The 25,878-nt window shown below is 43.9% G+C and overlaps 1 protein-coding gene across 1 annotated transcript in view; it reads right to left on the reverse strand.

Annotated features, from left to right (window-relative positions):
* zgc:110045 (uncharacterized protein LOC664755 homolog) overlaps positions 1–25,878 on the reverse strand; it is a 269,243-nt gene that overhangs the window by 22,842 nt on the left and 220,523 nt on the right. Inside the window, exons 12-13 of the mRNA XM_041184229.1 lie at positions 25,654–25,709; positions 3,170–3,339 (exon numbers count right to left, since the gene is read on the reverse strand). Of these exons, the coding sequence (XP_041040163.1) occupies positions 3,170–3,339; positions 25,654–25,709 (226 nt within the window). The remainder of the gene's footprint in view (positions 1–3,169; positions 3,340–25,653; positions 25,710–25,878) is intronic.

The following is a 25,878-nucleotide window of genomic DNA, read 5'->3' on the forward strand; positions in this document are numbered from 1 at the left end:
TATTCATTTATGAGTTATGATTTTTAAAATTATTTACGGAATGAACAGTCATAATTCCCCACTATTTATCCTCTACATGCATGACTGTAGCACTAGCTTTTTGATTGCAACAAACAATTGCTATGACAGCAAGTCATAATCCTGAATTATTTACAGACATATTGAACTTTTAAGTAAGATTTTTTTTTTAAAAGGACATACAAGCAAAAGCTGGCTGAGGCTGTAAAGTAACCACTTGCTGGAAAATTCCTATGTGGATTACATGTGACCAACTAGCTCGAGAGAACAGAATGTTGCACCTAAAAAAGTGTCAGGGCTTCTCAGGCAGAGACACTTTAAAGAAAGAAATGCAGTGCAAAAAGGCTGATTACCATCTCAGCAGAAATCATCTCCTGTTGACTAATATCCCATGCCAAGGACATGATCCGAGTTGAAAGAAGGCAGTTTCTGGGCGAAAGACATGTCTTTTTTTGCTTCCAGGGATACACAAGAAAAGGGGTTAAAAAGCTAACTGCAATGCTGGTCTCCACGTGCTAGTCTGGTGTTCTAGTTCTACTGTGCTAGTGTGTGCTGTGAAGGTCACAGCTGAAGACCAGTAACTTCGCATCCCTACGTTTGCAGGTTAAAAAAAGGTCTCTCTCTCTCTCTCTGCTGGAAGCAAGTTACAAGTCAGCAAAGCCACAGTTAAAAAGGAAACAAGACAACTCCTTTCAGTTAACTTGCAGAACCAAGAATCTCCAAACTAACCGCTCAATTGCCAAAGTCAGCTCTACAGGAATCACCCAACTTAACGGCCACAACGTTTCACCACCTACAACTCACGACAAGCCAAAGACTAATAAGTGTATCTTTTTTAACTCTTATTTCTGGACTCACTTCTCATTTTTCAGAGATGCTTAATCAATATTTTGCCTCAGTTTTCACAGTGGAGGACATTAGTACCACCCCGATAGTAACAGGTGGAGCAGAGGGTATAGAGAAGGAGGAACTTAGAACAATCAATATCACTAGAGAAGAAATACTGAGCAAACTATTGGAATTAAAGGGTGACAGGTCTCCAGGACCTGATGGCCTATACCCCAGATTCTTAAAGGAAGTGGCAGTGGAGATAGTGGATGCATGGCTATAATATTCCAAAATTCCATGGATTCCGGAAAGGTTCCAGTGGATTGAAAAAACGCCAATACAACACCCTTATTCAAAAAGGTGGGGAGGCAGAAAGTAGGAAACTATAGACCAGTTAGTTTAATGTCTGTCATTGGGAAATTGTTGGAATCCATTATTAAGGAAATAGTAATGGGGCATTTGGAAAGACAAAATGCAATCTATCAGAGTCAGCATGGTTTTATGAAGAGTAAACCGTGTTTGACTAATTTGCTAGAGTTCTTTGAAGATGTGACAAGCAAAGTGGATAATGGGGATCCTATAGTATACCTGGATTTCCAGAAGGCCTTTGATAAGGTGCCGCACAAAAGATTAATACACAAGATAAGATCACACGGAGTTAGGGGTAATATATTAGCTTAGGTAGAGGATTGGCTAACCAACAGAAAGCAGAGAGTCGGGATAAATGGGTCTTTTTCTGGATGGCAAGCTGTAACTAGTGGGTTGTCACAGGGTTTGGTCATTGGGCCCCAACTATTTACAATCTATATTAACGACTTGGATTCAGGGGTAGAAGGTAATATTGCTAAATTTGCAGATGACACCAAAATAAGTGGGAAAGTAAGTTGTAATGAAGAAATAAGAAATTTACAAATTGATTTGGACAGGTTAGGTGAATGGGCCAAAATCTGGCAGATGGAATTTAATGTGGATAAGTGTGAGGTTATCCATTTTGGTTGGAAGAATAAAAAGGTGATTTATTATTTAAATGGAGAGAAATTTCAGAATGTTTCAGTGCAGAGGGATCTGGGTGTCCTCGTGCATGAATTGCTGAAAGCTAGTATACAGGTGCAGCAGGTAATAAGGAAAGCAAATGGAATTTTGACATTTATTGCTAAAGGAATAGAGTATAAAAATAGGAAAATGTTGTTGCAACTGTACAAGGCATTGATGAGACCAGACCTGGAGTACTGTGCACAGTTTTGGTCCCCTTACTTGAGGAAGGATGTAGTTGCATTGGAGGCGGTTCAGATGAGGTTCACTAGATTGATTCCAGAGATGGGGGGCTTGTCTTATGAGGAGAGATTGAGCAGTTTAGGCCTATACTAGTTAGAGTTTAGAAGGATGAGAAGAGATCTAATTGAGGTATATAAGATGCTAAAGGGGATAGAGGCTATAGTTTTAGGCTAAGGGGTGGTAGATTTAAATCAGAAATGAGGAGGAATTACTTTTCTCAAAGGATCATGAATCTGTAGAATTCAATGCCACAGAGTGCAGTGGATGCCGGGACGCTGAATAAATTTAAGGAGGATATAGACAGATTTTTAATTAGTAACGGGTTGAAAGGTTATGAGGAGAGGGCAGGAAATTGAGGTTGAGGCCGAAATGAGATCAGCCATGATCGTATTGAATGGCTGGGCAGGCTCGAGGAGCTGAATTGCCTACTCCTGCTCCTAGTTCTTATGTTCTTATGTTCTAATCTGTGTATATGTGCATTGCATTTTTATTATTTTTTCTGAAGTTTTAGTAACTAATAAACTCATTCTTTCTTTCAAGAAAGCCTGATTAAATTGGCTCCATCTAAAACATAAATACATTTGGACCAGGAAAATCTGCTCAATCTCTCCTCATAAGAAAAGCCCCACATCTTTGGAATCAATCTAGTGAACCTCCTCTGAACCGCCTCCAATGCAACTATATCCTTCCTCAAGTAAGACGACCAAAACTGTGCACAGTATTCCAGGTGCGATCTCATCAATGCCTTGTACAGTTGCAACAACACTTTCCTATTTTTATACTCTATTCCTTTAGCAATAAATGCCAAAATTCCAGGGATTCTTTAAAATTAACGTTGTTACGATCAACCAAGGGGGTTGAATAAAGAAGGGAGTCAGTTCATCCCTCCTCATCTGAAAGCATAATAATTTGGGGTGCCTTGTCTGGTATCAAAACAAAATTGAGGGGACTTCTCCCAGGGACTGGTCCTAACACAGTGCACCATTTCTTAGTCAATGTGCAATGCATTCTCTTTTCTGGTGATATCACAGGACAATAGTGAACCTACCTTGCATTTATGAGGTACTGTGCCAGGCTAATATTGGCAGGTGATCCTGTGATGGTAACCTGTCGCTCTGTGGAACCTTCTGCCGCATTAGCAATCTTGATTTGTGCTCCTGACATCTGCCTAATTTCATTTATTTTGCTTCCTTGTCTGCCAATAATACACCCTATTAACTGAAATAGGAGAAAAAATAGAAAGACTTTTAATCAATTGTTAAAGTGGACATGTAGAAACAGGCAATTGATAAATTAATATCTATTTGAAGTACCTATTTCTGTTAAGTAATTAGAAATTGAAAAGCGCTGCACAAAATTCAAACTGCATAATATTGAAGTAGTGAATTAATACATATGCCTAATTCCCTATTTAATAAAGCATTTGCAACGAAACTCCAACCTGGGGTCAAAGCATAGAGTGGACAGATCACCTGGTGGGGCATAAATTTGAGATCCATCCTTTTCCAATTACTGCTTTAAATTCCAGGAAGTGAGAGCTGTAAGAAATCAAGTTTTCTGCCTTTTCCTCTGCTTCAAAGTCCCATGTTTGAGGAAATCCCTTGGCTACCTAAGGAGTTCCAAGAGCATGGCCTTTTAAGACCTCCAGTGTAGCTGTTGGCTACTCCACCTTCCAACAGTAAATCAGAGCATGTGCTGCTGAAGTGTCATTCTAGGCCTTGGAAGTCTATTCTGACTATGTAAATGACCTCATCCATTCAAGGAACTGAGAGGCCTGTGCATCCCCTAACTTACTAGTTCTTCACATTGAAACTCTACATTTTACAATTATATGTTGCACTATTTCTTGTATGACTGCTACAGAAATTATAATTAGACTTTCTCAGTGTAACATAGTAAGTTTAATATATGTTTTTAATATGAATACAAGACTTTCTTTAATTTGCTCTGTGAAACACCTTGAGATGTTTCTGAGGGCTATGATAGATATCAATAATTAAATTTTTTTTTATTTTCACCCTTTGACCAAAGCTCCTAGAGCAGCACCTGAGCAGGCTAAAATCACTAACCAGTGGGTATCACTCTATCACTGTATATATAAACAATAGTGATCAGGCATGTCCAGAGCAGCCACTTCAAAGTATCTTCTTCCATTGAAATCACTGGAGCCACTCTGGGACACTTTTGGGTCATCAGAATAGTAAAATAGAGGAATGGAGGCCTCAATTAGGTAAAACAAAAAAAAACCTACAAAAACTATATCTACAAAAAGGCAGGGTTTTTTTTCCATTGATACAGAAATGGTAATACTTTGCACAGAAGGACTTCCAGCCTTTCTTTCTCTTTTAGCTTGTCACCAGGTGCTCGATTGTATTTTTCTAGTTCTCACTCACCCCTTTAGATCCTCCTGCAATACTCACTGGGTGGAATCATCCCAGATTCACACTAAATGCGGTAGAGAGCGGGTAAAACGATGTTTTACCCACAGGCCGCTGTGGCAGCTTTTCACACTGTATCGTCCCAAATGCACCACATTATTTATGCATTCCCAGGAAACATGCCGTTTTGATGGTGGTTGGGCTGTCATTTGCCCACCCGCTATCACCTTGCCGTTTCATCATGCTAGGCGCTATATTTAATGGCCAGCTGCACGCATACATCTCAGTGCTTCCAGCCCAGGGCTACTTCAGGGAAGATGTCCACGAAAGGCAAAAAGACTGCAGCCCCCCGGATTTAATGAAGCCTCACTGGAATGTCATTTGGACGCTGTGGAGGTCCTCCGGGATGTCCTCTACCCCCACTCTGGCCGCAAGATGGGCAGCGGCGTCATCAATCCAGCATGACAGACGGTGGCAGTGGTGGTCAGTGCCAATGCTGCACAGCAGAGGTTGGCCATCCAATGCAGAAAGAAGATGAATTATCTCATTTGTATAGCAGGGTATGGCAACCATCTCATCACTCTAAATTCACATGCCCAAGCCCATCACACAGTCACTGGCATCTCGCTTACTGCCAGCTCAAGGGACATCACCACACACTCTCACACACGTACCCCCACATGTCCATCTGGCATCATCTCCTCTGGAGACTGCCTCCTCAGCCTTCACCACCTTGAGGACACTTGCACAGATCAACATGTGCCCCCACGCACACTTTGGGATACTCTCCTCCCCAGTACAACTCTCGTCCTGCAGCCTCGTCCCTTGCCTGAGGTCACTTCCCTTTTCCCCAAGCAAGGCCTTGCCCTGCAGACATTGAAAAACCACCCAAATATGGCTGATCTGGGAGGTAGACACCTACCCGTGAGCCCCCCTAGAAGAGATATGATGCTGTCTGTGAAACCTGGCACTGATGACTGCGAATGCTGACCGAGGCAAGGTAGGCAAACAAATCTTGAAGTCCTGAGCAAAGTTCGCCCTGCCACGTGCACGTTGATTATGTGCTGTTGTGAAACACGTCATCATGTTTTCCCGCCAACGTGGGCGGACGATCCAGCAGGTGGGGTGATGAGTCCGGCAGGCTGGCCTTATAATGATATGCGATGTATTATAATGAGGTTCCTAATGTCTGATGGTGGGAAATGCAGCCTGCCATTGGCGGGCTAAGCGGATGTTCAAACTGGTTTCATGCTGTTGTGAAACTGATCGCACCATATTGTCCGCTCATGCCACCAAACACACATGGAAAATCTGGGCCGCTGCCTCAGTTCCAAATGAGCAATTCACCAGGTCCTTACTAAATTTTGCACTTTTGAAGGTGTGACCTGGTTTCGCTGTGATTATCATTTTGCATGCCTTCCTGTTGGGAAATGTATACTATTTTCTCACTGCTGGCAATAAGAATGGAAACAGAAATTTCCCGTAGGCAGAGCTGCAGGCACAAACTATGCTGTAAGAGTGAATGCTTATACCGCTGGATTGTATAACTAAAAATTACTGCATATCTGTAATTAGAAGTAAAATTACTATTTAAATAAATAAAAATTTAATGGTAATGCATTATTTACATAATTGGAATGTTGGTAAATTTTAAATCATGAAAACTTGGCTGAGTTAAGAGGACAGCTTTAATATTAAACTAAATTTTAGCCCCACACATTCAATAAACCATGATGCGAGCACAATGCATTTAGTTCATAAAATGGTGCCCTTCTACAATTTTTGCATGCTTTAAATGTATTTTGGAAACTGGATAGCAAGTTTTATCAGATCTTATGAGTCAATCTTACAAATCAGGACTTTGATGCAAATGATATGACAGTCGATAATACCTTACAGCAACTGGACAGAAATCTTTACTTTATAAGTGAGGTATGACTCACTTATAAGCTCAAATAGTTAGTTGAAGGTCACGACACTGACAGTGTGTTAAAGGGCCTAATTCCTAAAGTAATGGCACCTCCAGTGAATACTGTAATCCATGGAGTTGTGATTTTTAAACAAAGATACCAGCATAAGTTTTTGTTTTCACAGAGTGTTCAGAGGTAATTAGCCAGCACGGATCAGCAGCCCTTTATAAAACCTATTCAATTTTTATTCCACGGGTTTCAATGGAATAAAAAATTGTTCATGTTCCATAAAAAATTTCATGAAAGGTGAGTGATCCATTTTACCAAATTACCACTTAGATGGTGAAGATGAAAATTTACTCCTTTATTGATCCTCAATATTTTAAAAGATTTTTGCCAGTATATGGCAAAAAAAAATCCTTTTTTTTTCTGTCTTCACTGCCCTTTCAGGAGCAGAGATCCACATAGTTTAAAAATAGTTAAGAAATTCCAGCCCTTTGGAGCAGGGATAGAATACAAGAAGAGTTGTGGCCTGAAATTTGGGGTGCAACACCATTCCATTTAATTTATCCTGAAAACTCAACTGGGATGGGAGTGTGGAACAAAAAAAGATACAGCTGCTGCCTAAAGGTATGTTTGAAGGTACTCCTTCCCTAGTTCAGGAATTCCACCCAACATAGCCCTCTTTGGTCCAGTGGTTCACATGCCATTCAGAGCCACAAACGATACTATTGTAAGTTCAAGTTAAGAAGTCTGTATCTACCTACATATTGGGCTGAATTTTCATGAAGTGCTGAGGCAGATGTGCTGGCAATTTTATGTAACTGGTTGGTGTTTCAGTCAGCTGGTAGGTTCCTGCCTGTAGCCTAATTTGAGAGATGCAGCTTCTGGGGATTGATGGCTACCTGCCTGTCAGCAGTGGGTAGCCAATTAAAATGCCTATTGAGGGCACTCTTTACACACCATTTGGAATCTTCCAAACAGAATATGGGCTCCCCGCTAAGGTTGAAGCCCATCAGAGTTTTAAGCTGGCCTTCCAGCAGCAGGCCAGAAGCCTGCAATGCCTTATTTAACTTCCCTTCCCACCTTTGCAGTCTTGATTACCTGTAGCTGCAGGCCATCCTATGGAGTGGTTTCCTCACAACAATACTGGCATCAGAGCTCTGGCCACATTTATTTTTAAATATTAACAAATCTTCAGGGGCATTATTGTGGTTTCCCACCTACTTCAGTACTGCTCACCTCTGATCTGGGGACAGTGATACTCTAGTGCTGGACGGTCTCCTATTGGCCCTCTATTCTTGGGAGTCTACCTGCTATCCTTAATTGGACAGGGCTCCCATGTTAATAGTATGTTAACTGTAGCATTAAATTTAAGGATATATAGGTGAAAGATACTGATTGATTAAATAACTTGAGCATCAACAAAGAGAAAAGGGCATTGGTTAGGGAGGAGGCAGACATTTGTATTACTGCATTCTGTAAATTAATTTACTATTAAGGAAAAGATTGGTGCCTGGTTTCCTACTTCACCATCTGACTGTCAAAAGTTTACTAATGGTAGCAGAGAATGTTTGTCTAAAGGTAAAGAAACTAAGAATTTTTTTCAGAAACGAGATTGTAATCTGCACTACTTTTGTGAAGAATGGTTGAAAACAAGTGTAAATTATTGGTAAAGTATAAATACCCACCAATTTTCTCCAAATTTGAACCTTAGGACCACTGAACATGTGGGCATGGGTTATGTCTTTACTGAAGGAAAAACAACGACAGATGACACAAAGCTTGATGGGAGGGTGAGCTGTGAGGAGGATGCAGAGATGTTTCAGTGTGACTTGGACAAGCTGAGTGAGTGGACAAATGCATGGCAGATGCAATATAATGTGGATAGATGTGAGGTTATCCACTTTGGCAGCAAAAACAGGGAGCCAGATTATTATTTGAATGGCTATAAAATGAGACAGGGTAATGTGCAATGAGACACCAGTTGCTGAAGGTAAGCATGCAGGTGCAGCAGACGGTAAAGAAGGCAAATGGTATGTTGGCCTTCATAGCGAAAGGATTCAAGTACAGGAGCAGGGATGTCTTGCTGCAATTATACAGGGGCTTGTTGAGACCACACTTGGAATATTGTGTGCAGTTTTGGTCTCCTTATCTGAGGAAGGGTGTTCTTGCTATAGAGGGAATGCAGCAAAGGTTTACCAGACTGATTCCTGTGATGGCGGGACTGACATATGAGGAGAGATGGAGTCATTTAGGATTATATTCGCTGGAGTTCAGAAGAATGAGGGGTGGGGGGATCTCATAGAAGCCTATAAAATAACAGGACTAGACAAGGTAGAAGCAGGAAGGATGTTCCTGATGGTGGGGGAGTCCAGAACCAGGGGTCAGAGTCTGAGGGTACAGGGTAGACCATTTAGGACTGAGATGAGGGGAAATTTCTTCATCCAGAGAGGGGAGCCTGTGGAATTCAGAAAGTAGTTGAGGCCAAAACATTATAAGTTTTCAAGAAGGTGTTAGAAGGAGAAGGGGTGAAAGGGATCAAAGGATATGGGGAGAAAGCGAGAGCAGGCTATTGAGTTGGATGATCAGCCATGATCATAATGAATGGCAGAGCAGGCTCTACTCCTGCTCCTATTTTCTATGTTTCTATGTATGGCTTTGGCATTGTTTCTTCTGAACAAAAGTAAAATCAGAAGCGAAGTATTTCATGAGCTTAATGCCCATTAATTGGATACTGATGGAATTTTGGATCTTCTATTAAGCTTCATACATGAAAGTTATGATGAAGATGATCTCTTAGATGCCTATGAGACATGGTCAGACTTTGACAGATTTTGAAAGACAGATGGTCATTCCATAGAGGAATATATCATGGACATTAATAGACTGTATAAAAGATTGCAGGAATTTACTTTGGAGATACTTTATTTATTTTGCATTTAAATGCTGGATTGTGCTTAGGTGTCCCAAACAGATAGGCTTCTGGTTTAATTGGCATTCAATTCTCAGAATGAAACACCCTTTTGGATCAAATGTCTGCTACTTTAAAAAAATTCCTGGGGAAGCAGTCATTTCCAGTAGACTTGAAGGGGCAAATGGGACATTCCAAGGTGTCACAAAGGATGGAGATCTCAACAATTGATGTCTTTTGAGATTATTCTGAAACAGGATGCAGGCATCAGCAAAAGCAAAGGGTTACACACGGAAGGAATGAGGATGAAGGTACTTCCATCAAACCTGGATATCATAGCAGACGACAGGATTGGAGTAGCAACAATAGACAAATGAGCTCCAGGAATGCCCAGGGAACTGTTAATAGTTGCTTCTGATGTGACTCAAAATATCATCATGTGATGAACTGACCAAATGGAACAGCAGGGTTTTCGAAGCGACACATGGCACAAAGAATTTGGAAGTTGAAGATGATGATCAATCTCAGGGAACTGTACCAGTTACAAGAAGCATTAGTCTGGAAATTAGTGCATTAGTCACAATTGTGCTGTGTTAGATAGTGTTTGCATCTCAACAGTGTGTAGAACAGAAATAAAAACATAAAATGCTGGAAAAACTCAGCAGGTCTAGCAGCACCAGTGGAGAAAGAAACAGAGTTAACATTTCAAGTCCAATATGATTTCTTCAGTAGTTCCAAAGGAGAGTTATATTGGACTCAAAACATTAACCCTATTCCTCTCTCCACAGATGCTGCCAAACTTCCTGAGTTTTTCCAGCATTTTCTGTTTTTATTTCAGATTTCCAGCATCTGCAGCATTTTGCTTTTAGTTTAGTGCGTGGAACGGATTGGTTAAAATGCTATTTAGATTCACTCAGTAGAAAGGATCAAAGTAAGATTAGGGAGTATGAAAGTTCTACTTGTTTCAGGTTTGGGATGACAACACATTGAGGTTAAACTGTAGTCTCTGGTGAGATAGAAGGCTTGCTCTGCAAGTCTTCCATCAGAAAAGACACAAATGAAACTGGACAAACATGATAAAGCAATTATTTTTAGAAAGTCAGTGGATCTGCAGTTTACCCAATAAGGCATCCCCTTAACAAAACCTGACATTTCTAATCAGAGTGTTAAAGAAGTGTTTTTGGTAACAGGTGATCAGAAACTGAGAGAAAAAAAAGCAAGTTGTCTTAAAGAGCCAATTTGCTCACCCTTCTTGTCACAAATTAAAAATGGGTGCAGGTGTGGTTGATAATGAGTATACAAGGCTCATCGAAGAGATTAGTGAAAAATGTGACATTACATTAAAAATAATTGGAGGACACTGCCAATATAAGTCTTCCATTAACAAGAGAATTTAATGAAGTAGCAGTCATGGGTATAAAAGTGTGGGACAAAGACAGAAACATTTTCATTTTATATTTTATACACATGGAAACCTGATTCAGTCTTTCCACAGTGGTGAGAACAAAAGAGTGATTGTAGAAAAAGTCATGGAGAAATGGATAGGGACCAGACTTGGAACACAGGCAATATTTCTGACTGACAATGGGGGGAGGAGGAGGAGGAGGAGGAGGAGGAGGGGGTAAAATTTGCTAATAATAACAATAACTTGTGTGAAAACTTAGTGGTCATGTGGTCATGGACACCACAGCTACAAATCCTTTCAGCAATGGACTCTGTGAAAGAAATCATATGATGGTCAATGGAGATACTCCATAAGATCTTAGCCAATCAACCAAACTGCAAGTTAACAATTGCACTGGCCTGGGTGGTCAATACAAAGAAGTTGTTTCAGATGCTTGGGGGTATAGTCATTATCATTGATCTATATTTAAAAGATTTAAAAGATTATCATTGATCTATGGAAGGAATCCCAAATTACCTTCTGTGCTCTGTGATAGTCCCCCTGCCCTAGAAGAAACTTCAATTAGTTCCATTTTTCCTGCACGTATGAATGCTTTACATGCAAAGAGAAGGACATTCATCAAGGCTGAAGTCTCAGAGAAATTCAGAGCAAATCCTGGGGATTTGGCGTACTATAAAAGAGAGGAGCATAAAGAGTGGAAAGGTGCAGGTAAAGTGACTGGGTGTGATGGTAACAGTGGTTCTTCAATATGGTAGTCAAACAATTAAGGTCTATTCATCACAGTTAATTGAGATTGATTACAAACTTTCATAATCTGAGCAGTTAATGGAAGGTGTTGAGGCAGCCTGTATTTCACATACAGGTGTATTTCACATGTGTTTAACATTTATGAGGAACAGAACACTATATCAGGGGCCGGATGGTAATATGCAGAATGATACTAATGGACAGGGCCATCAATCCAAAGGACAACTGTCTAGAGTGGGTACTCAGGTGATGGACATACCTGTGAATAGAGGGATGTGACTATTGTGGGAAAGCTACTGGCAAGTTTAAGTATTGGCTAAAAGTCCAAGATGATGGACAAGAAGTATGATCTATGGCCTTGTAGAAAGGAGTGAAAAGAGTGGAAATCAGGAGAATGCAGTACAAGTTCTCACAATGGATCTTGCAGTGACTGGTGATAGAACCTCTGAACATGGGAGGTAGAGATCCTGTAACAGTAACCTAGAAAGACATAGAAGGGGGCAAGTAGAGGCCATAGCTTGACAAGAGTATGCAACATAGCAAGAACTACAGAACATTCTAGAAACACTACTCGAAGTAGAAGCCCTTATGACTGAGAAGTTTTGGTGGCTGCCAACAAATTAGAAGGTAAATTAATAAAGGCAAACCAAAAAGAGTTGGGAAAGTTGGAAGAAATTTGGTATCTACTCCCAAGTGTCAGATGGGGGATATATTCGTGGCATTATAGGTTGATCGATATAAAACTGCATTTTTGCAGGAAGAAAAATTGAACAGGGAAGCGTTTTTGAAACTGCCTAAAGAGACAAGCAATGTAGAAGGGAAGCTGTGGAAATTAAACAAATGTGTTTATGGATTGAATGATGTATCAAAAGCATGGTATTTCTCAGTTAGATCTGTCTTACTAAAATAGGCTGTACTCAACTGAAAGCAGATCTAGCAATGTTCTACTGGTACCACAAAGGGAAACTCTCAGACATCCTTATGATGCATGTCAATAAGTTACTAAGGGGAGATTCTGTGGAATTTGGGAAATTTGTTATAAATAAGATTAAAGGGGAACATAAGATTGGAAGTCAAGCTTTGTGGTCCTTTAAATATATAGCTTATACATTGAGCAGAATAGGTCTGGAGCAATCCTGAATCAACAATCTTATCTGGAAATTGTTGAATATATCCTAATGAATCATCACAGAGAGATGATATTGCATCCAAAGAAGAAAAAGGCTAGGTTGTTGTACCTCTGATGAGTGAGTAATTTGTCAATATTGAGGATTTAGACTTATGCCATAAATGGCCTCTAGGTACATACTGTGGGGGCACTGGCACCCATGAAACCAAACTATGGCAGGAGAGAAATGGGAAGGAAAGTTTCATTCTTGAAAGGACATTCTTGTGGGGGAGAGTGAACAGCCAAAGGTCATGATCCACATTGGTACTAACAACATAGGTAGGAAGAGGGATGTAGTCCTGCAATCGGTATTTAGGGAGCTAAGTAGAAAATTAGCAAGCAGGACCTCTAATGTAGTAATCTCCAGATTACTCCCCATGCGATGTGCAAGTGAGTACAGAAATAGGAAGATAAGACAGATAAATGCATGGCTGGATAGATGGTGCAGGAGGGAAGGCTTTAGATTCCTGGGACACTGGGACTGGCTCTGGGAGATGACACCTATACAAGCCACAGACGGGTTGCATCTGAACAGAGCTGGGACTGAGTTCCTTGCGGGTTGTTTTGCTAGTGCTGTTGGGGAGGGTTTAAACTAACTCAGCAGGGGTGTGGGAACCAGGAGAGAATGTTAGAAAGTAATACCAGGGTGCATAGAATGTTGGGAGAGGCAGATTGCACTAAAATAGAGAACAGTACGTTAATAGAGTCAGAGTAAAGAAGCAAGTAATGAAGTCTAAATCAGGATTACACTGCATGTATGTGAATGCACGAAGTATAGCTAATAAAACTGGGGAGTTACAGGCAGATTGCTTTGTGATCATAATGGGATCATAATGCTGTGGTGATAACGGAGACCTGGCTTAAGGAAGGGCAGACCTGGGTGCTAAATATTCCTGATTACAAAATGTTCAGGAAAGATAGGAAAGGGAAAAAAGGAGGAGGGTGGCGTTTTTGATTAAGGAGAACATTGCAGTACTGGAGAAAGAGGATATGTCAGAGGATTCAAGGACATAATCGATTTGGCTAGAGCTAAGGAATAAGAAGGGTGCAATTACATTGCTCAGTTTAACATACAGACCACCAGCATCTGAGAAGGATATAGAGGAACAAATCGGCAAGGAAATTACAGAGGCGTAAACATCATAGAGTAGTTATATTGGGGGACTTTAATTACCTGTTTATTGACTGGGATAGTGGTAGTGTAAGAGGAAGTCAGGGACAAGTGTTCCTAGATTGTGTTCAGGAGAACTTACTACAGCAGTATGTGTTCAGTCCAACAAACAAGTAGGCACTGCTAGACCTGGTTCTTGGAAATGAGATGGTTCAAGTGACAGTGGGGGAACATTTAGGGGACAGTGATCATTGTGTCATAAGGTTTAGGATGACAGTGGAAAATGACATTGGTCAATCCAAAGTAAGAATAAACAACTGGCACAGAGCGGGCTTCAATGGGGCAAGAACGAAGCTGGGCCAGATAGACTGGAACCAAAGGTTGGCGGGAAAAACAGTAGCTGAACAATGGGCTATCTTCAAAGAGGAGATGGTTAGGGCACAGTCAAGGTATGTTGTTTCAAAAGGGATGGGTAGGACAAATAAACCTGAAGCTCTCTAGATGACAAAAGAGATAAAAATTAAGTTGACAAAGAAAAAGTGGTCTAATGACAGGTGTCAAGCAGCAAATACGTTTGAGAACCAAGCCGAATGCAGGAGATTCAGAAGGGATGGGAAAAAGCAAGTACAAGGAGCAAAGAGGGGTCATGAAAAAAGACTGGCAGCTAACATTAAAGGAAATCCTAAAGTATTCTATAAGCACATCAATAGTAAAAGAGTAGTAAAAGGAGTAGTAGGGCCAATTACGGACCAAAAAAGGGATTTACACATAGAGGTAAGAGGCATGGCTAAGGTGTTAAATGGATACTTTGCATCTGTCTTTACCTACGAGGTAGATGCTGCCCAGGTCATGGTGACAGAGGAGGAAACTCAGTCACTAGAAGGGTTTAAAATTGATAAGGAGGAGGTATTGGACAAGTTGTCAGTACTTAAAATTGGTAAGGCACCGAGACCAGATGAAATGCGTCCAAGAATATTGGGTGGAATTTTCTGAGCCCGCTGGTGGCGGGCGTGATAGGCGGCATGTGTGGAAAATATGGTGGGACCACTTCACGATAGCGTGAAGGCAGGTCACAATATTCTGCTCAGCCCGCCGATGGTTTCCCGCCATCAGTCGGCGGGGAGTTAATTGTAATATATTAGCATATAATTAAAAGGCCATCCTGCCAGGCTCTTGGAACCCCACCGTATCGTCTGTCCATGTCGGCAGGAAAGCACGTCAATGTGTTTCACAACAGCAGGCAGGCGATGTGCACTTTGCGGCCTTCACTTTGAGGAACTGAGGTGAGCGGACAGCAGCGTTCTCCACAGTTCGCCCAATGTTCATAGGCCTCGGGTGCTGAGGGCAGGGGAAACTGATGACTGGCCCCGTAGGCAACTGCTGAGGGGTGGGGGGTGTCTGGGGACAAGTGTTGGCCCTCAGAGGCGACTGCTGAGGCAGGTTGGGGGGCTCAAGTTCTGCCCTGGCAGTGCATCCTGTGCATAGGCAATCGAGGTGGGTGGCAGGGTAAGCGAGGGAAGTGGCCATGCATTAGGGACACCTATATAAACTGACCATGCCTCTGCAACTAAGACAGATCAGATGCAGCCACAGTGATATGATTGGGGTCAGGTTCCTAGCCTGCCCACCCATACAAGCAACACGGAGACACCAAAGGGCCACCAAGCACTCCATAACTACTTACCCCCCAACTCCCCCAAACCCCCCACCATCCACCCCCTACCCCTAGCACAGGCTTCAAGTCCATCACCACTTTATTGGACCACGGAGCAGTTGGGCTGCACACGTTGCACAATCTCCTCGCCAATGCTGGCCATGTAGCAGTCACTGCTGGAGGTGCTCACAGCCCCTTGCAATCTCAACATCCTGGTTTGGGCCAGTGACCCCATGTTGCAGGTTGACAGGGCAGCCATGCAACACACTCATCACTGGCTATCCAAGGGGTGACCAGCAATCTCCGAGAAGCATTAAGGGGCGGTCACACAGGACCAGGAAAGGTGCTAACTATAGCCATGATAACCACGTCTCTCCATCTTTCATGCTGCAGGAGGACCACGTCAGGATCATGGATTCTGGTGACCTAGCTGTATGCCTGAGGGCCTACAGTGACCATAGAAGACGGAGGAGAGAGTGACTGAGGCACCTGGCTGTGCAAAGGCAGGAGCAGCAACCTGATGAAGAAGGGGCAGCAGGGGACTCCCGCACATGCTGCCCAGGAGCGACAGCGAGCCGTGGCTGGTTGGCGCATAGTGACATCCAGGGTCTACAGACGCCGCCTTCCATTCCTGCAGATGACCGAGAACCAGTGTCACCAATGACTGCGCATGTCTAGGGATCTGGTGGCTCACATCTGCTACTTACTGCAGGACTTGGCGCCAAGGGGACATGGAGGGCGTCCACTGCCAGTGGCTGTGCAAGTGACCATAGCGTTCAATTTCTATGTCAGTGGCTCCTTTCAGGGCTCCACAGGTGACCGCTGTGGGATTTCACAATCTACCACCCACAAATGCATCCATGAGGTTATGGATGCCATCTTCTCCATGGCACACAGCTTTGTGCATTTTGCCCGGGACTGGAACAGCCAAGATGCAAGGGCCATTGGATTTACCCTGATCTCTGGATTCCCACAGGTGCAGAGTGCAATTAACTGCACTCATGTGATGCTCAAGTCTCCATTACTGAACTCAGTAGACTTCATCAACCGCAAGGGCTTCCACTCACTGAACGTGCAGCTGGTATGCGACCACCAGAAGCGCATCCTGCAGGTATGCGCACGGTTTCCAGGGACTGTGCACGACACCTACATCCTGAGTCACTCGCAGATCCCTGCAGTCTCCCAAGTTCCACAGAGGCTCCAGGGTTGGCACCTGAGCTACCCGCAGAGGCCATGGCTGATGACACCCATGTGACGGCCTCAAACTGCAGCAGAGTAGCACTATAATGAGGCTCATGCAGCAGCTCCCAACATGGTGAAGCAGACCATCGGGATGCTGACTATGCGGCTCCAGAGCCTGGACCAGTTTGGTGGAGCCCTGCAATACAGTTCATAGCGGGTGTCACACATCGTTGTCATCTGCTGCGCCCTTTACAACCTGGCACTGCAGCGGGGTGAAGAAATGGCTGAGGAGGAGATGGAGGAGCTGAATGTCTCCTCTGATGCGGAGGATGCCAACAGGGATGAGTGTGAGGGGGTCCTTGATGGTGACAATGATAGAGATGAGACTCTTGCACTGGCTAGACAGTGCAGGCGCCCTCGGGAGGCCCTTGTAGCTGCCAGATTTGTGGAGCGTGATGACGACATGCAGTGAGGTGTCCCCGTAGATCCTCACATCGCAGTTGTGAATGTTTGACTGTGAGAATGCTCCTATCATGGAGATGCAGTGGAGGCCCTAATAATCACTCGATCGCAGGAGGATGTTGACAACATGCAGTGAGGACACTCCATAGATCTTCACATGGCTTCTGTGAATGTCTGACTCCTGTCTGGCTGAGGGCAGCTTGCTTGTGCTCCATGATCCGGGCCATCTCAGAGACCCAGCCGTGAAATTTTGGACACATCTGATCTGTGTCCGCCTTTAGCACCTCAGCCCTTCAGGAGCTGGTGCACAGCATCACTGGTTGAAGATGCTGGTGTGAGGGGGGCCAGCCCCACCTTAAAGCTGCTGAGGGCACACAAAGAGTATGAGAGAACTCTGTGACGCCTGCCCACTACATTCTGGCAGCAAAGACTAGCATTGCTAAGGTGCAGGCATCAGTAATGTGTCCAGGGAGTGTGAGGCTGTGGTCTGAAGGCTGCACAGAGCACAGGGAAGAGGCCCTGGACTGAGACACCTGCCGTTTATCTTGAGCAGAAAAGTTTCACATCTGAGTGACAAGAACACAGCTCATCAGAACAAGGGCCAGGATATTTAGATCGGTGAGTGGGGGTGGGGGAGTGGGGGGGGTGGTGGTGCCTGCTCGCTGATGCGTAAAGTGACATGGGGTGATCTCAGGCGGAACACCCAATGTCATCCCGCGTCATTCCAATTTTCAGGTCAGTGGGGGTGCAGCCAAATCAGCTGTGTGCCCGCTGGCCTGTCAACGGACAATTGAGGTCATTTAAAAACTAATTCAAGTAATTCATGGACCTGTCCGTCCAACCTTAAGGCTGGCGGGCAGGCTGGAAGACCTGGCGGGCTTCAGAAAAAGCATGAAACCTCATCCACGGGTGGGATAAGGTTTCATGAGGGTTTTTTAAAATTTAATAAAAGTTTGATTGAAAGTGATGGACATGTCCCAACACATGTGACAGTGTCACATGAGGAGACTTGTCAGCGAAATTTTATTTTTGTATATTGATCATTTTTGAATTTGGCGCCGATCTCCCTGAGGCAGCACTTAGTCTCAGGGAGATCAGTGCGTTCTTTAAGGGCGCACTCTCGACTGAGGGAATCCCCCCCCCCGCTGCCTGCAAAGGGAGCACATAGCACTTCCTGGCGGACATCATGCTGGGCGGGCCTTAATTGGCCCGCCCATGTAAAATGGCTGCACGCCCCCAGTCGGGGGTGCCAATCGGAGGCACGCCTGCATGCGCCCCCTCCCGCACTTCCCCCCCGCTCCCCCCAAGATGCGGGGAAAACTCTTCCCAAGGAGTCAGAGGCAGGGTGACATTCTTAGGTGGTTATTGACAATAATGAGCAGTATTGTACAAGCAATCAACACCCGTGGCGAGGCTGTGCAGCTACTTTTTTCTATCTTTCCAAACTCCGCAGCAGAGGTGGAGGCAGCCTGCTGACTGTGACACCCTGACTTGATGACTTTGGCAGGCATTCTCTGGAGGGTCGAGACTTGGAGAGCCCTGGCCTGCTTTTGGGGTCCTGCTGTGTGGCAGTGACACCATCCTCAGCCTGTGAAGCTGGATCTGCTTGGCCACAGGAAGAGGGGAGTCAGATGGGCCGGTCAGCCCCAAAGTCACCTGGCCTGTGTGTGTGTGTGTGTGTGTGTGTGTGTGTGGTGAGTGGTCCCATGGACAGGATGAGGGCTACGAAGGTGTGCGTGAAAGAATGAATGGTGGTGTCCCTTGCACTGACAGTGAGTGAGGGCCCTATGGATGTGTGATGGGTTTGTGAATATGTGAGTTGGGAGTGATGAAAAGAGTGACTGACCCTGGCAGCATGAAGGAGATCATTCATCCTTTTGCGGCACTGGGTGGCTGTCCTCCTCTGCAGGCCGTTCGCGCTGACCACTGCTGTCACTGACTCCCAAGCCGGGTTGGTGATATTGCTACCCAACCTTCAGCCAGAGCAGGGGTAGGGCACATCCCAGTGGGCCTCCACGGCATGCAGCAGTCTCTCGAGGGTTGCATCATTGAAGCGGGGTGCTTCAGTCTTTTTGCCTTTGCTGACCATGTCTTCCAGGCAGCAGTGGTGAGCTGGTGGTGATGAGCGCTTTGCTGGCGGCTGACTTTTAAAGACAATGGCCGGCATGATGCAACAGCAGGGTGATGGTGAGTGGGCGAATGAGAGCCCACCCAACATGGAAACGGCATGTTTTGTGGGAGTGAATATATAATGAGGCAGGCTCAGGAAGATACGGCGTGAAAACCCGCCATTTTCATTGGTGGGTAGGACTCCATTTTACCCACCTGCCACCACTCAGTGCAATTCTGGGAAAATTCTGCCCATTGAAGGAAGAGAGATTGGAAATTGCAGAAGCACTGGCCTTTCAATGGTCTCTGGATTTGAGGGAGGTGCCAGAGGACTGGAGGATTGCAAATATTATGCCCTTGTCCAAAAAAGGTTGTAAAGATCTGCCCTGCAATTACAGACTGGTCAGTATATCTTTGGTGGTGGGGAAACTTTTAGAAACAATTATTTGGGATAGAATTAATAGTCAAATGGAAAAATGTGGATTGATTCAAAAGAGTCAGCATGGATTTGCTAAAGGAAAATTGTGTCTAACTAACTTGGTGGAGTTTTTTGAAGAGGTAACAGATGGTTGATGAGGGAAAGGCCATTGATGTGGTGTATATGGACTTCCAAAAGACGCTCGATACAGTCTTGTGAGGAAACTTATAGGTCGTGGAATAAAAGGGACAGTAGCAACATGGATATAAAATTGGCTGAGGGATAGGAAATAGAGAGTAATGGTTAATGGGTATTTTCTGGCTGGAAGAAGGTTTGTAGTGGAGTTCCTCAAGGGTCAGCATTGGGACCCTTGCTTTTCCTGATATATATAAATGATCTAGATCTTGGTGTGCAGGGGTCAATTTCAGAGTTTGTGGATGGCACAACATTCGGGAGAATTGTAAACTGTGAGGAAGACAGTGTAGAATTTCAAGAGGACATTGACACATTGGTGGAGTGGGCAGATAGATGGTAGATGAAGTTCAATGTGGAGAAGTGTGAGGTGATGCACTTTGGTACAAAGAACATGGAGAGCCAGTATAAAATAAAGGATACTATTCTAAAGGGTGTGCAGGAGCAGAGAGACATGGGTGTATATGTACATAAGTCATTAAAGGTGGCAGGACAGGTAGAGAGAGCTTTTAATAAAGCATACAGTATTCTAGGCTTCATTAATAGGGGCATAGAGTACATGAGCAGGGAGGTTATGATAAACATATATAAGACACTGGTTAGATCTCAGCTGAAGTATTGTGTACAATTCTGGATGCCACACTACAGGAAGGATATGAATGCATTGGAGAGAGTGCAGAAGAGGTTACGAAAATGGATCCAGGAATGAGACAGTTCAGTTATGAGGAAAGACTGGAGAAGTGGGGCTGTTTTCCTTGGAGAGGAGAAGCCTAAGAGGAGGCTTGATAGAAGGTTTCAAAATCATGAGGGGTCTGGACAGAGTAGATAGGGAGAAACTGTTCCTGCTCATAAACAGATCCTTGTTCCAGTCGTACTCCGGCCCCCTCCCACAATTCTTTCTCTGGTACATCGATGATTGCTTCGGTGCTGCTTCATGCTCGCGTCTGGACCTGTAAAAATTTATTAATTTTGCTTCTAATTTCCACCCCTCCATCATTTTCACATGGTCCATCTCTGACACTTCCCTTCCCTTCCTTGACCTTTCTGTCTCAATTTCTGGTGATAGACTGTCCACCAATATTCATTACAAGCCAACTGACTCCCACAGCTACCTCGACTACAGCTCCTCATACCCTGCTTCCTGTGAGGACTCCATCCCATTCTCTCAGTTCCTTCACCTCCGTTGCATCTGTTCTGATGATGCTACCTTCAAAAACAATTCCTCTGACATGTCCTCCTTCTTCCTTAACCGAGGTTTTTCACTCACGGTGGTTGACAGGGCCCGCAACTGTGTCTGGCCCATCTCCCGCGCATCCGCCCTCACACCTTCATCTCCCTCCCAGAACCATGATAGGGTCCCCCTTGTCCTCATTTATCACCCCACCAGCCTCCGCATTCAAAGGATCATCCTCTACCATTTCCGCCAACTCCAGCATGATGCCACCACCAAACACATCTGCCCTTCACCTCCCCGGTGGCATTCCGCAGGGATCGTTCCCTCCGGGACACCATGGTCCATTCCTCCATCACCCCCTACACCTCAATCCCCTCCCACGGCACCTTCCCATGCAATCGCAGAAGGTGCAACACCTGCCCCTTTACTTCCCCTCTCCTCACCATCCAAGTGCCCAAACACTACTTTCAAGTGAAGCAGCATTTCACTTGTACTTCCCTCAATTTAGCCTACTGCATTCGTTGCTCCCAATGCGGTTTCCTCTACATTGGAGAGACCAAACGCAGACTGAGTGACTGCTTTGCAGAACACCTTCAGTCTGTCCGCAGGCATGACACAGACCTTCCTGTTGCTTGCCATTTCAACACTCCACCCTGTTCTCATGCCCACATGTCCGTCCTTGGCCTGCTGCATTGTTCCAGTGAAGCTCAATGCAAACTGAAGGAACAGTACCTCATCTTCCGACTAGGCACTTTACAGCTTTCTGGACTGAGTATTGACTTCAACAATTTTAGATCATGAACTCTCTCCTCCATCCCCACCCCCTTTCTGATCCCCCTTTTTTTCCAATAATTTATATAGATTTTTTTTCCCCCACCTATTTCCATTATTTTTAACTGTATTTCTATCCTTTGTTTTATCTCTACCTTTTAGCCTATTTCAATCCCTTCCCTTCACCCCACCACACCCCCACTAGGGCTATCTGTACCTTGCTTGTCCTGCTTTCTACCCTTAATTAGCACATTCCTTAGATAATATCACCACCTTCAACACCTCTTTGTCCTTATTTCTGTTTTGGATTTCCAGCATCCGCAGTTTTTTGCCTTTAAATTAATAAATAGCCTTTGGCTTGTTATTCTACATTACAATATTGAACATTTCAGAAAAATGTATTTTTTTGCAGATGAACTGAAAGATTTGAACATCCAATTTTAAAGATTAATGCAGATGATAATTTATTCTTGAGCCTCAGTATTTTCAATATTACATACATTGAACTCTTTCCAGTTCAGAGAACAATAATTTTAGTGGCGCAGGAGAGTTTACTGAACTTTCAAACAGCTCATCATTTCAGAATTTATGGAACACAAACATTCTGTTTCCTACGAATGATGTATCATGAATGTTATTTATATTTTAGTAGATGCTTAACGATATATAAATTAGAAAGAAACACTGGGCAGAATCGTCCAATCCCATTGGCAGCAGGCATCATGGTGAGCGTAAGCAGACAATATGGCAAGAAGGCCAAAAATTGGTTTCAGGCCATCATGAAACCAGTTTGCGATCATCCGCTCCAGCCGTCAATGGTGGGCCACATTTCCTGCCGTGCATCAGGAACCTAAATTCAATACTTTAGCATCTCATGATAAGCCCTGCTTACCGGAATCATCCACCCACGCTGGATCATCTGGGCATTGGCGTGATCGCAAGCTGACATGTTTCACAACTATACATAAGCAATGTGCACCTGGCAACCTGCACTTCACTCGGGACTTCGAGACTTGTTTGTCTACCTTGCTTCAGGCAGCACTCACAGTCATCAGTGCAAGGCTTTGCCGACAGCACCACATCACTTTAGGGGGCCTCATGGGCAGGTCTCCACCTACCAGACCAGCCGGGGGTGGCTTTTCAATGGTTGCAGGGCTAGAGCTTGCTTGGGGAGAAGTGGCCTCAGTCAAGGGATGTACTGGGGAAGTGGAACATCCAAGGTGTGTGTGGGGTCACATGTTGATCTGTGTAAGTGGCCTCAAGATGGAGAGGGCAGAGGAGGCAGTGTCCAGAGGGGATGAGGCCAGATGGAGATGTGAGGCTCTGTGTTAGAGAGTGAGGGGTGATGTCTCTTAAGATGGCACTGATCGAGATGCCAATGAATGTGTGATGGGCTTGTGTGAGTTTAGAGTGATGAGACAGTTGCCTTACATGGCGGCAAAGATGAGGTCATTCATCCTCTTTCTGCATTCGATGGCCAACCTCTTCTGTGCAGCATTGGCAGTGACCACCACTGCCACCGCCCTCCCCAAGCAGAGTGGTGAGATTGCTGGACTTCCAGAGGCCAGAGCGAGGTTGGAGGACATCATGGTGGGCCTCAAAAAGACATTCCAGTGACAGGTTACTGAACTCTTCCTGACTTTAACTGGAGCAGTCCTGGGCTGCAAGCATTGAGAACTGTGCGCACAGTTGCAGTTTAGATAAAGCACCCAGAGTGAGGAAACAGTGAGGTAACAGCGTGGTGGGTGATTCAGACGCCGCCCGCCAGTGGGACAGTGTGTTTCCTGTGGCTGCTTAATTAATGAGGCGGGAAGTGGATGATGAGGCACAAAAACCCGCCATTGCATCTGATGGGTAAAACATCATTTTTCACACCCACACTTAGTGCAAATCTGGGATGATTCCACCCACTCTCAAATCCATTACTTTTGTATATCAATACAAATCACATTGGAGATAACTTGTCTTTGCTGGGCCATGATGAGCGCTGAATAATCTGAAGTAAGCTTTTATTCTAATAAGCAACAATCTTAAAATGAACAGTCTTGATTAACTGCATTGGATGCAAAATCATTAATACTATGCTACATTGCAACAATCTGCCAGTTAATGTCAAGCACAGAATTATTCCTGGTTACTTGTTATTACTGCCATTTTCAATGTCAATATTTCGACCCGCTCACTCTGCAATATGATTTCATAGGCATTATTATTCTTACAGGCTGATAATGTATAATTATCACATTTAGTAACAGTCATTATGTATTTTTACTGAGTCTGAAAGCAATATTAATAATAAATAATAATATCTTTAATCATTGCAAAAAGTCATCATTTGGTGCAAATGATAAAATTAAATGCTGGGAAGTAGCCCCAAGTAGCTTCAGGAAACTTGGGTTTGATTGAAAAGCCATGCTTCCAATGAGTCTGAATCTGCCTACATGTAATTGCTTTTTAGCTTGTAAGCTTACTTTATAATTTTAAAATTCTCTTTTTTTTTCAAATCTCCTCCAGCCCCACAACCCTCCGAGATCTCTGTGCTTCTCTAATTCTGGTCTTTAAAATTCTTGATTTTAACTGGTCCACCTTTAGTGGCTATGCCTTCAGCTGTCTAGGTCCTAAGCTCTAAAATTTCCTTCCCATAACTCTCCACTTCCCTACCTCTCTTTCCTTTTAAAGACACTCTATAAGTCCAACCTCTAGCCAAAGGTCTAGGCATTTGCCCTGACATCTGCTAATGTAGCTTGGTGTCATAATTTGTTTCATAGTGCTTCTGTAAAGTGTCATGAGATGTTTTATTATGTCAAAGATGATATATAAGTGCAAATTGTTTTTATTGCTATTAACCATGGCCAGAATCTTCGGATCGACAAGTGGGGGCGGGCCTCGCTTGCTGATATGTAAAATGACGCACGCTGACGTCTGGCTTGCGTCCCGACATCACTGCGCATCATTCAGACCTTCAGTTTGGCGGGCGCACAGCGGAGTTGGCTGCACACCCACCGAACTGTCAACAACCTATTAAGGCCATTTAAAAGCCAATTAAAATAATTAACTGAGTTGCCCGCCCAACCTTAAGGTTGGAGGCCAGGCGAAGAGCCCAGGCGGCCTTCGTATTTATCATGGAACCTCATCCAAGGGCGGGTTGGGGTTTCAGGAAGGTTTTTAAAGTTTAATAAAACATTTTAATGAAATTCATTGACAAGTCCCAGCTCATGTGACAGTGTCATATGAGGGGACATGTCTTAAAAATTTTTTTTCTTTTTCCGTATTGAAATTTTTAAAATTCAAACTAATCTCGCTGAGCCAGTTCTGTGCCTCAGGGAGATTTCTGTGCTCTTTTGCGCGCATGCACGAAAAAGGGCAGGCCCAGACTCAGCCTACTCCCCCCGCCTGCACAGGCCGCGCTCAGCACTTCCAGGAGCGCATCACGCTGGGTGGGCCTTTTGGGGCCCCCCCATTTAAAATGGCGTGCGCCCCCGCCCACTCACGGCCAACCCCCCGACCGGGCGAAAATTCTCCCCCGTGATACAGATCTCCAATGACATCCAATGTTGTCTGAACAGACTTGCCACAATCTGAGTTTATTAAGGGAGGCATGCTTCTCTTTAGAATGTGCAGTTCTAACCCATGTTTTACATTAACATATTAGTGATTTATTTATTGATCAACTTTTCATAAATAATTATCATCCATAGTGTACATAATAACAAAAGTGATTCTAACATTAAATCGTGGTTAAGATTAAAAAAAGCGTTCACACAATCCTGGCTCTTATTCTATTATTACTTCAAACTTTTAAAAAATATAATTCTATTTCATCAGGTGATGTGTTTGAAGGAGATCATTATTTATTGTGATTATATAAACAGTAGTGTTAGCATGATTAGGGTGTGGCATGCAGATTGCTAGGAGTAGTTAATATAGCAACACTTACATCATTTGGAATAGTGAGCTCATGGGAACTGGTTTGACCAGTGGCATCCAGTCCTGCTGCTGGGGCAGAAATGGAAGTCTATTAGGATCAACTTTCTCATAGGCATTCAACAAACAAAGTGTCTTAAAAGATTTGAAGAAAAATTAAAAAGAAGCAAAAACAAAGAAGAAGTGAGAGAGATCAAAAGAGACAGCTACACAGCATATAAAATATGAAACAGAACAA

Source organism: Carcharodon carcharias, chromosome 3, assembly GCF_017639515.1.
Source record: "Carcharodon carcharias isolate sCarCar2 chromosome 3, sCarCar2.pri, whole genome shotgun sequence".
NCBI lineage: Eukaryota > Metazoa > Chordata > Chondrichthyes > Lamniformes > Lamnidae > Carcharodon > Carcharodon carcharias.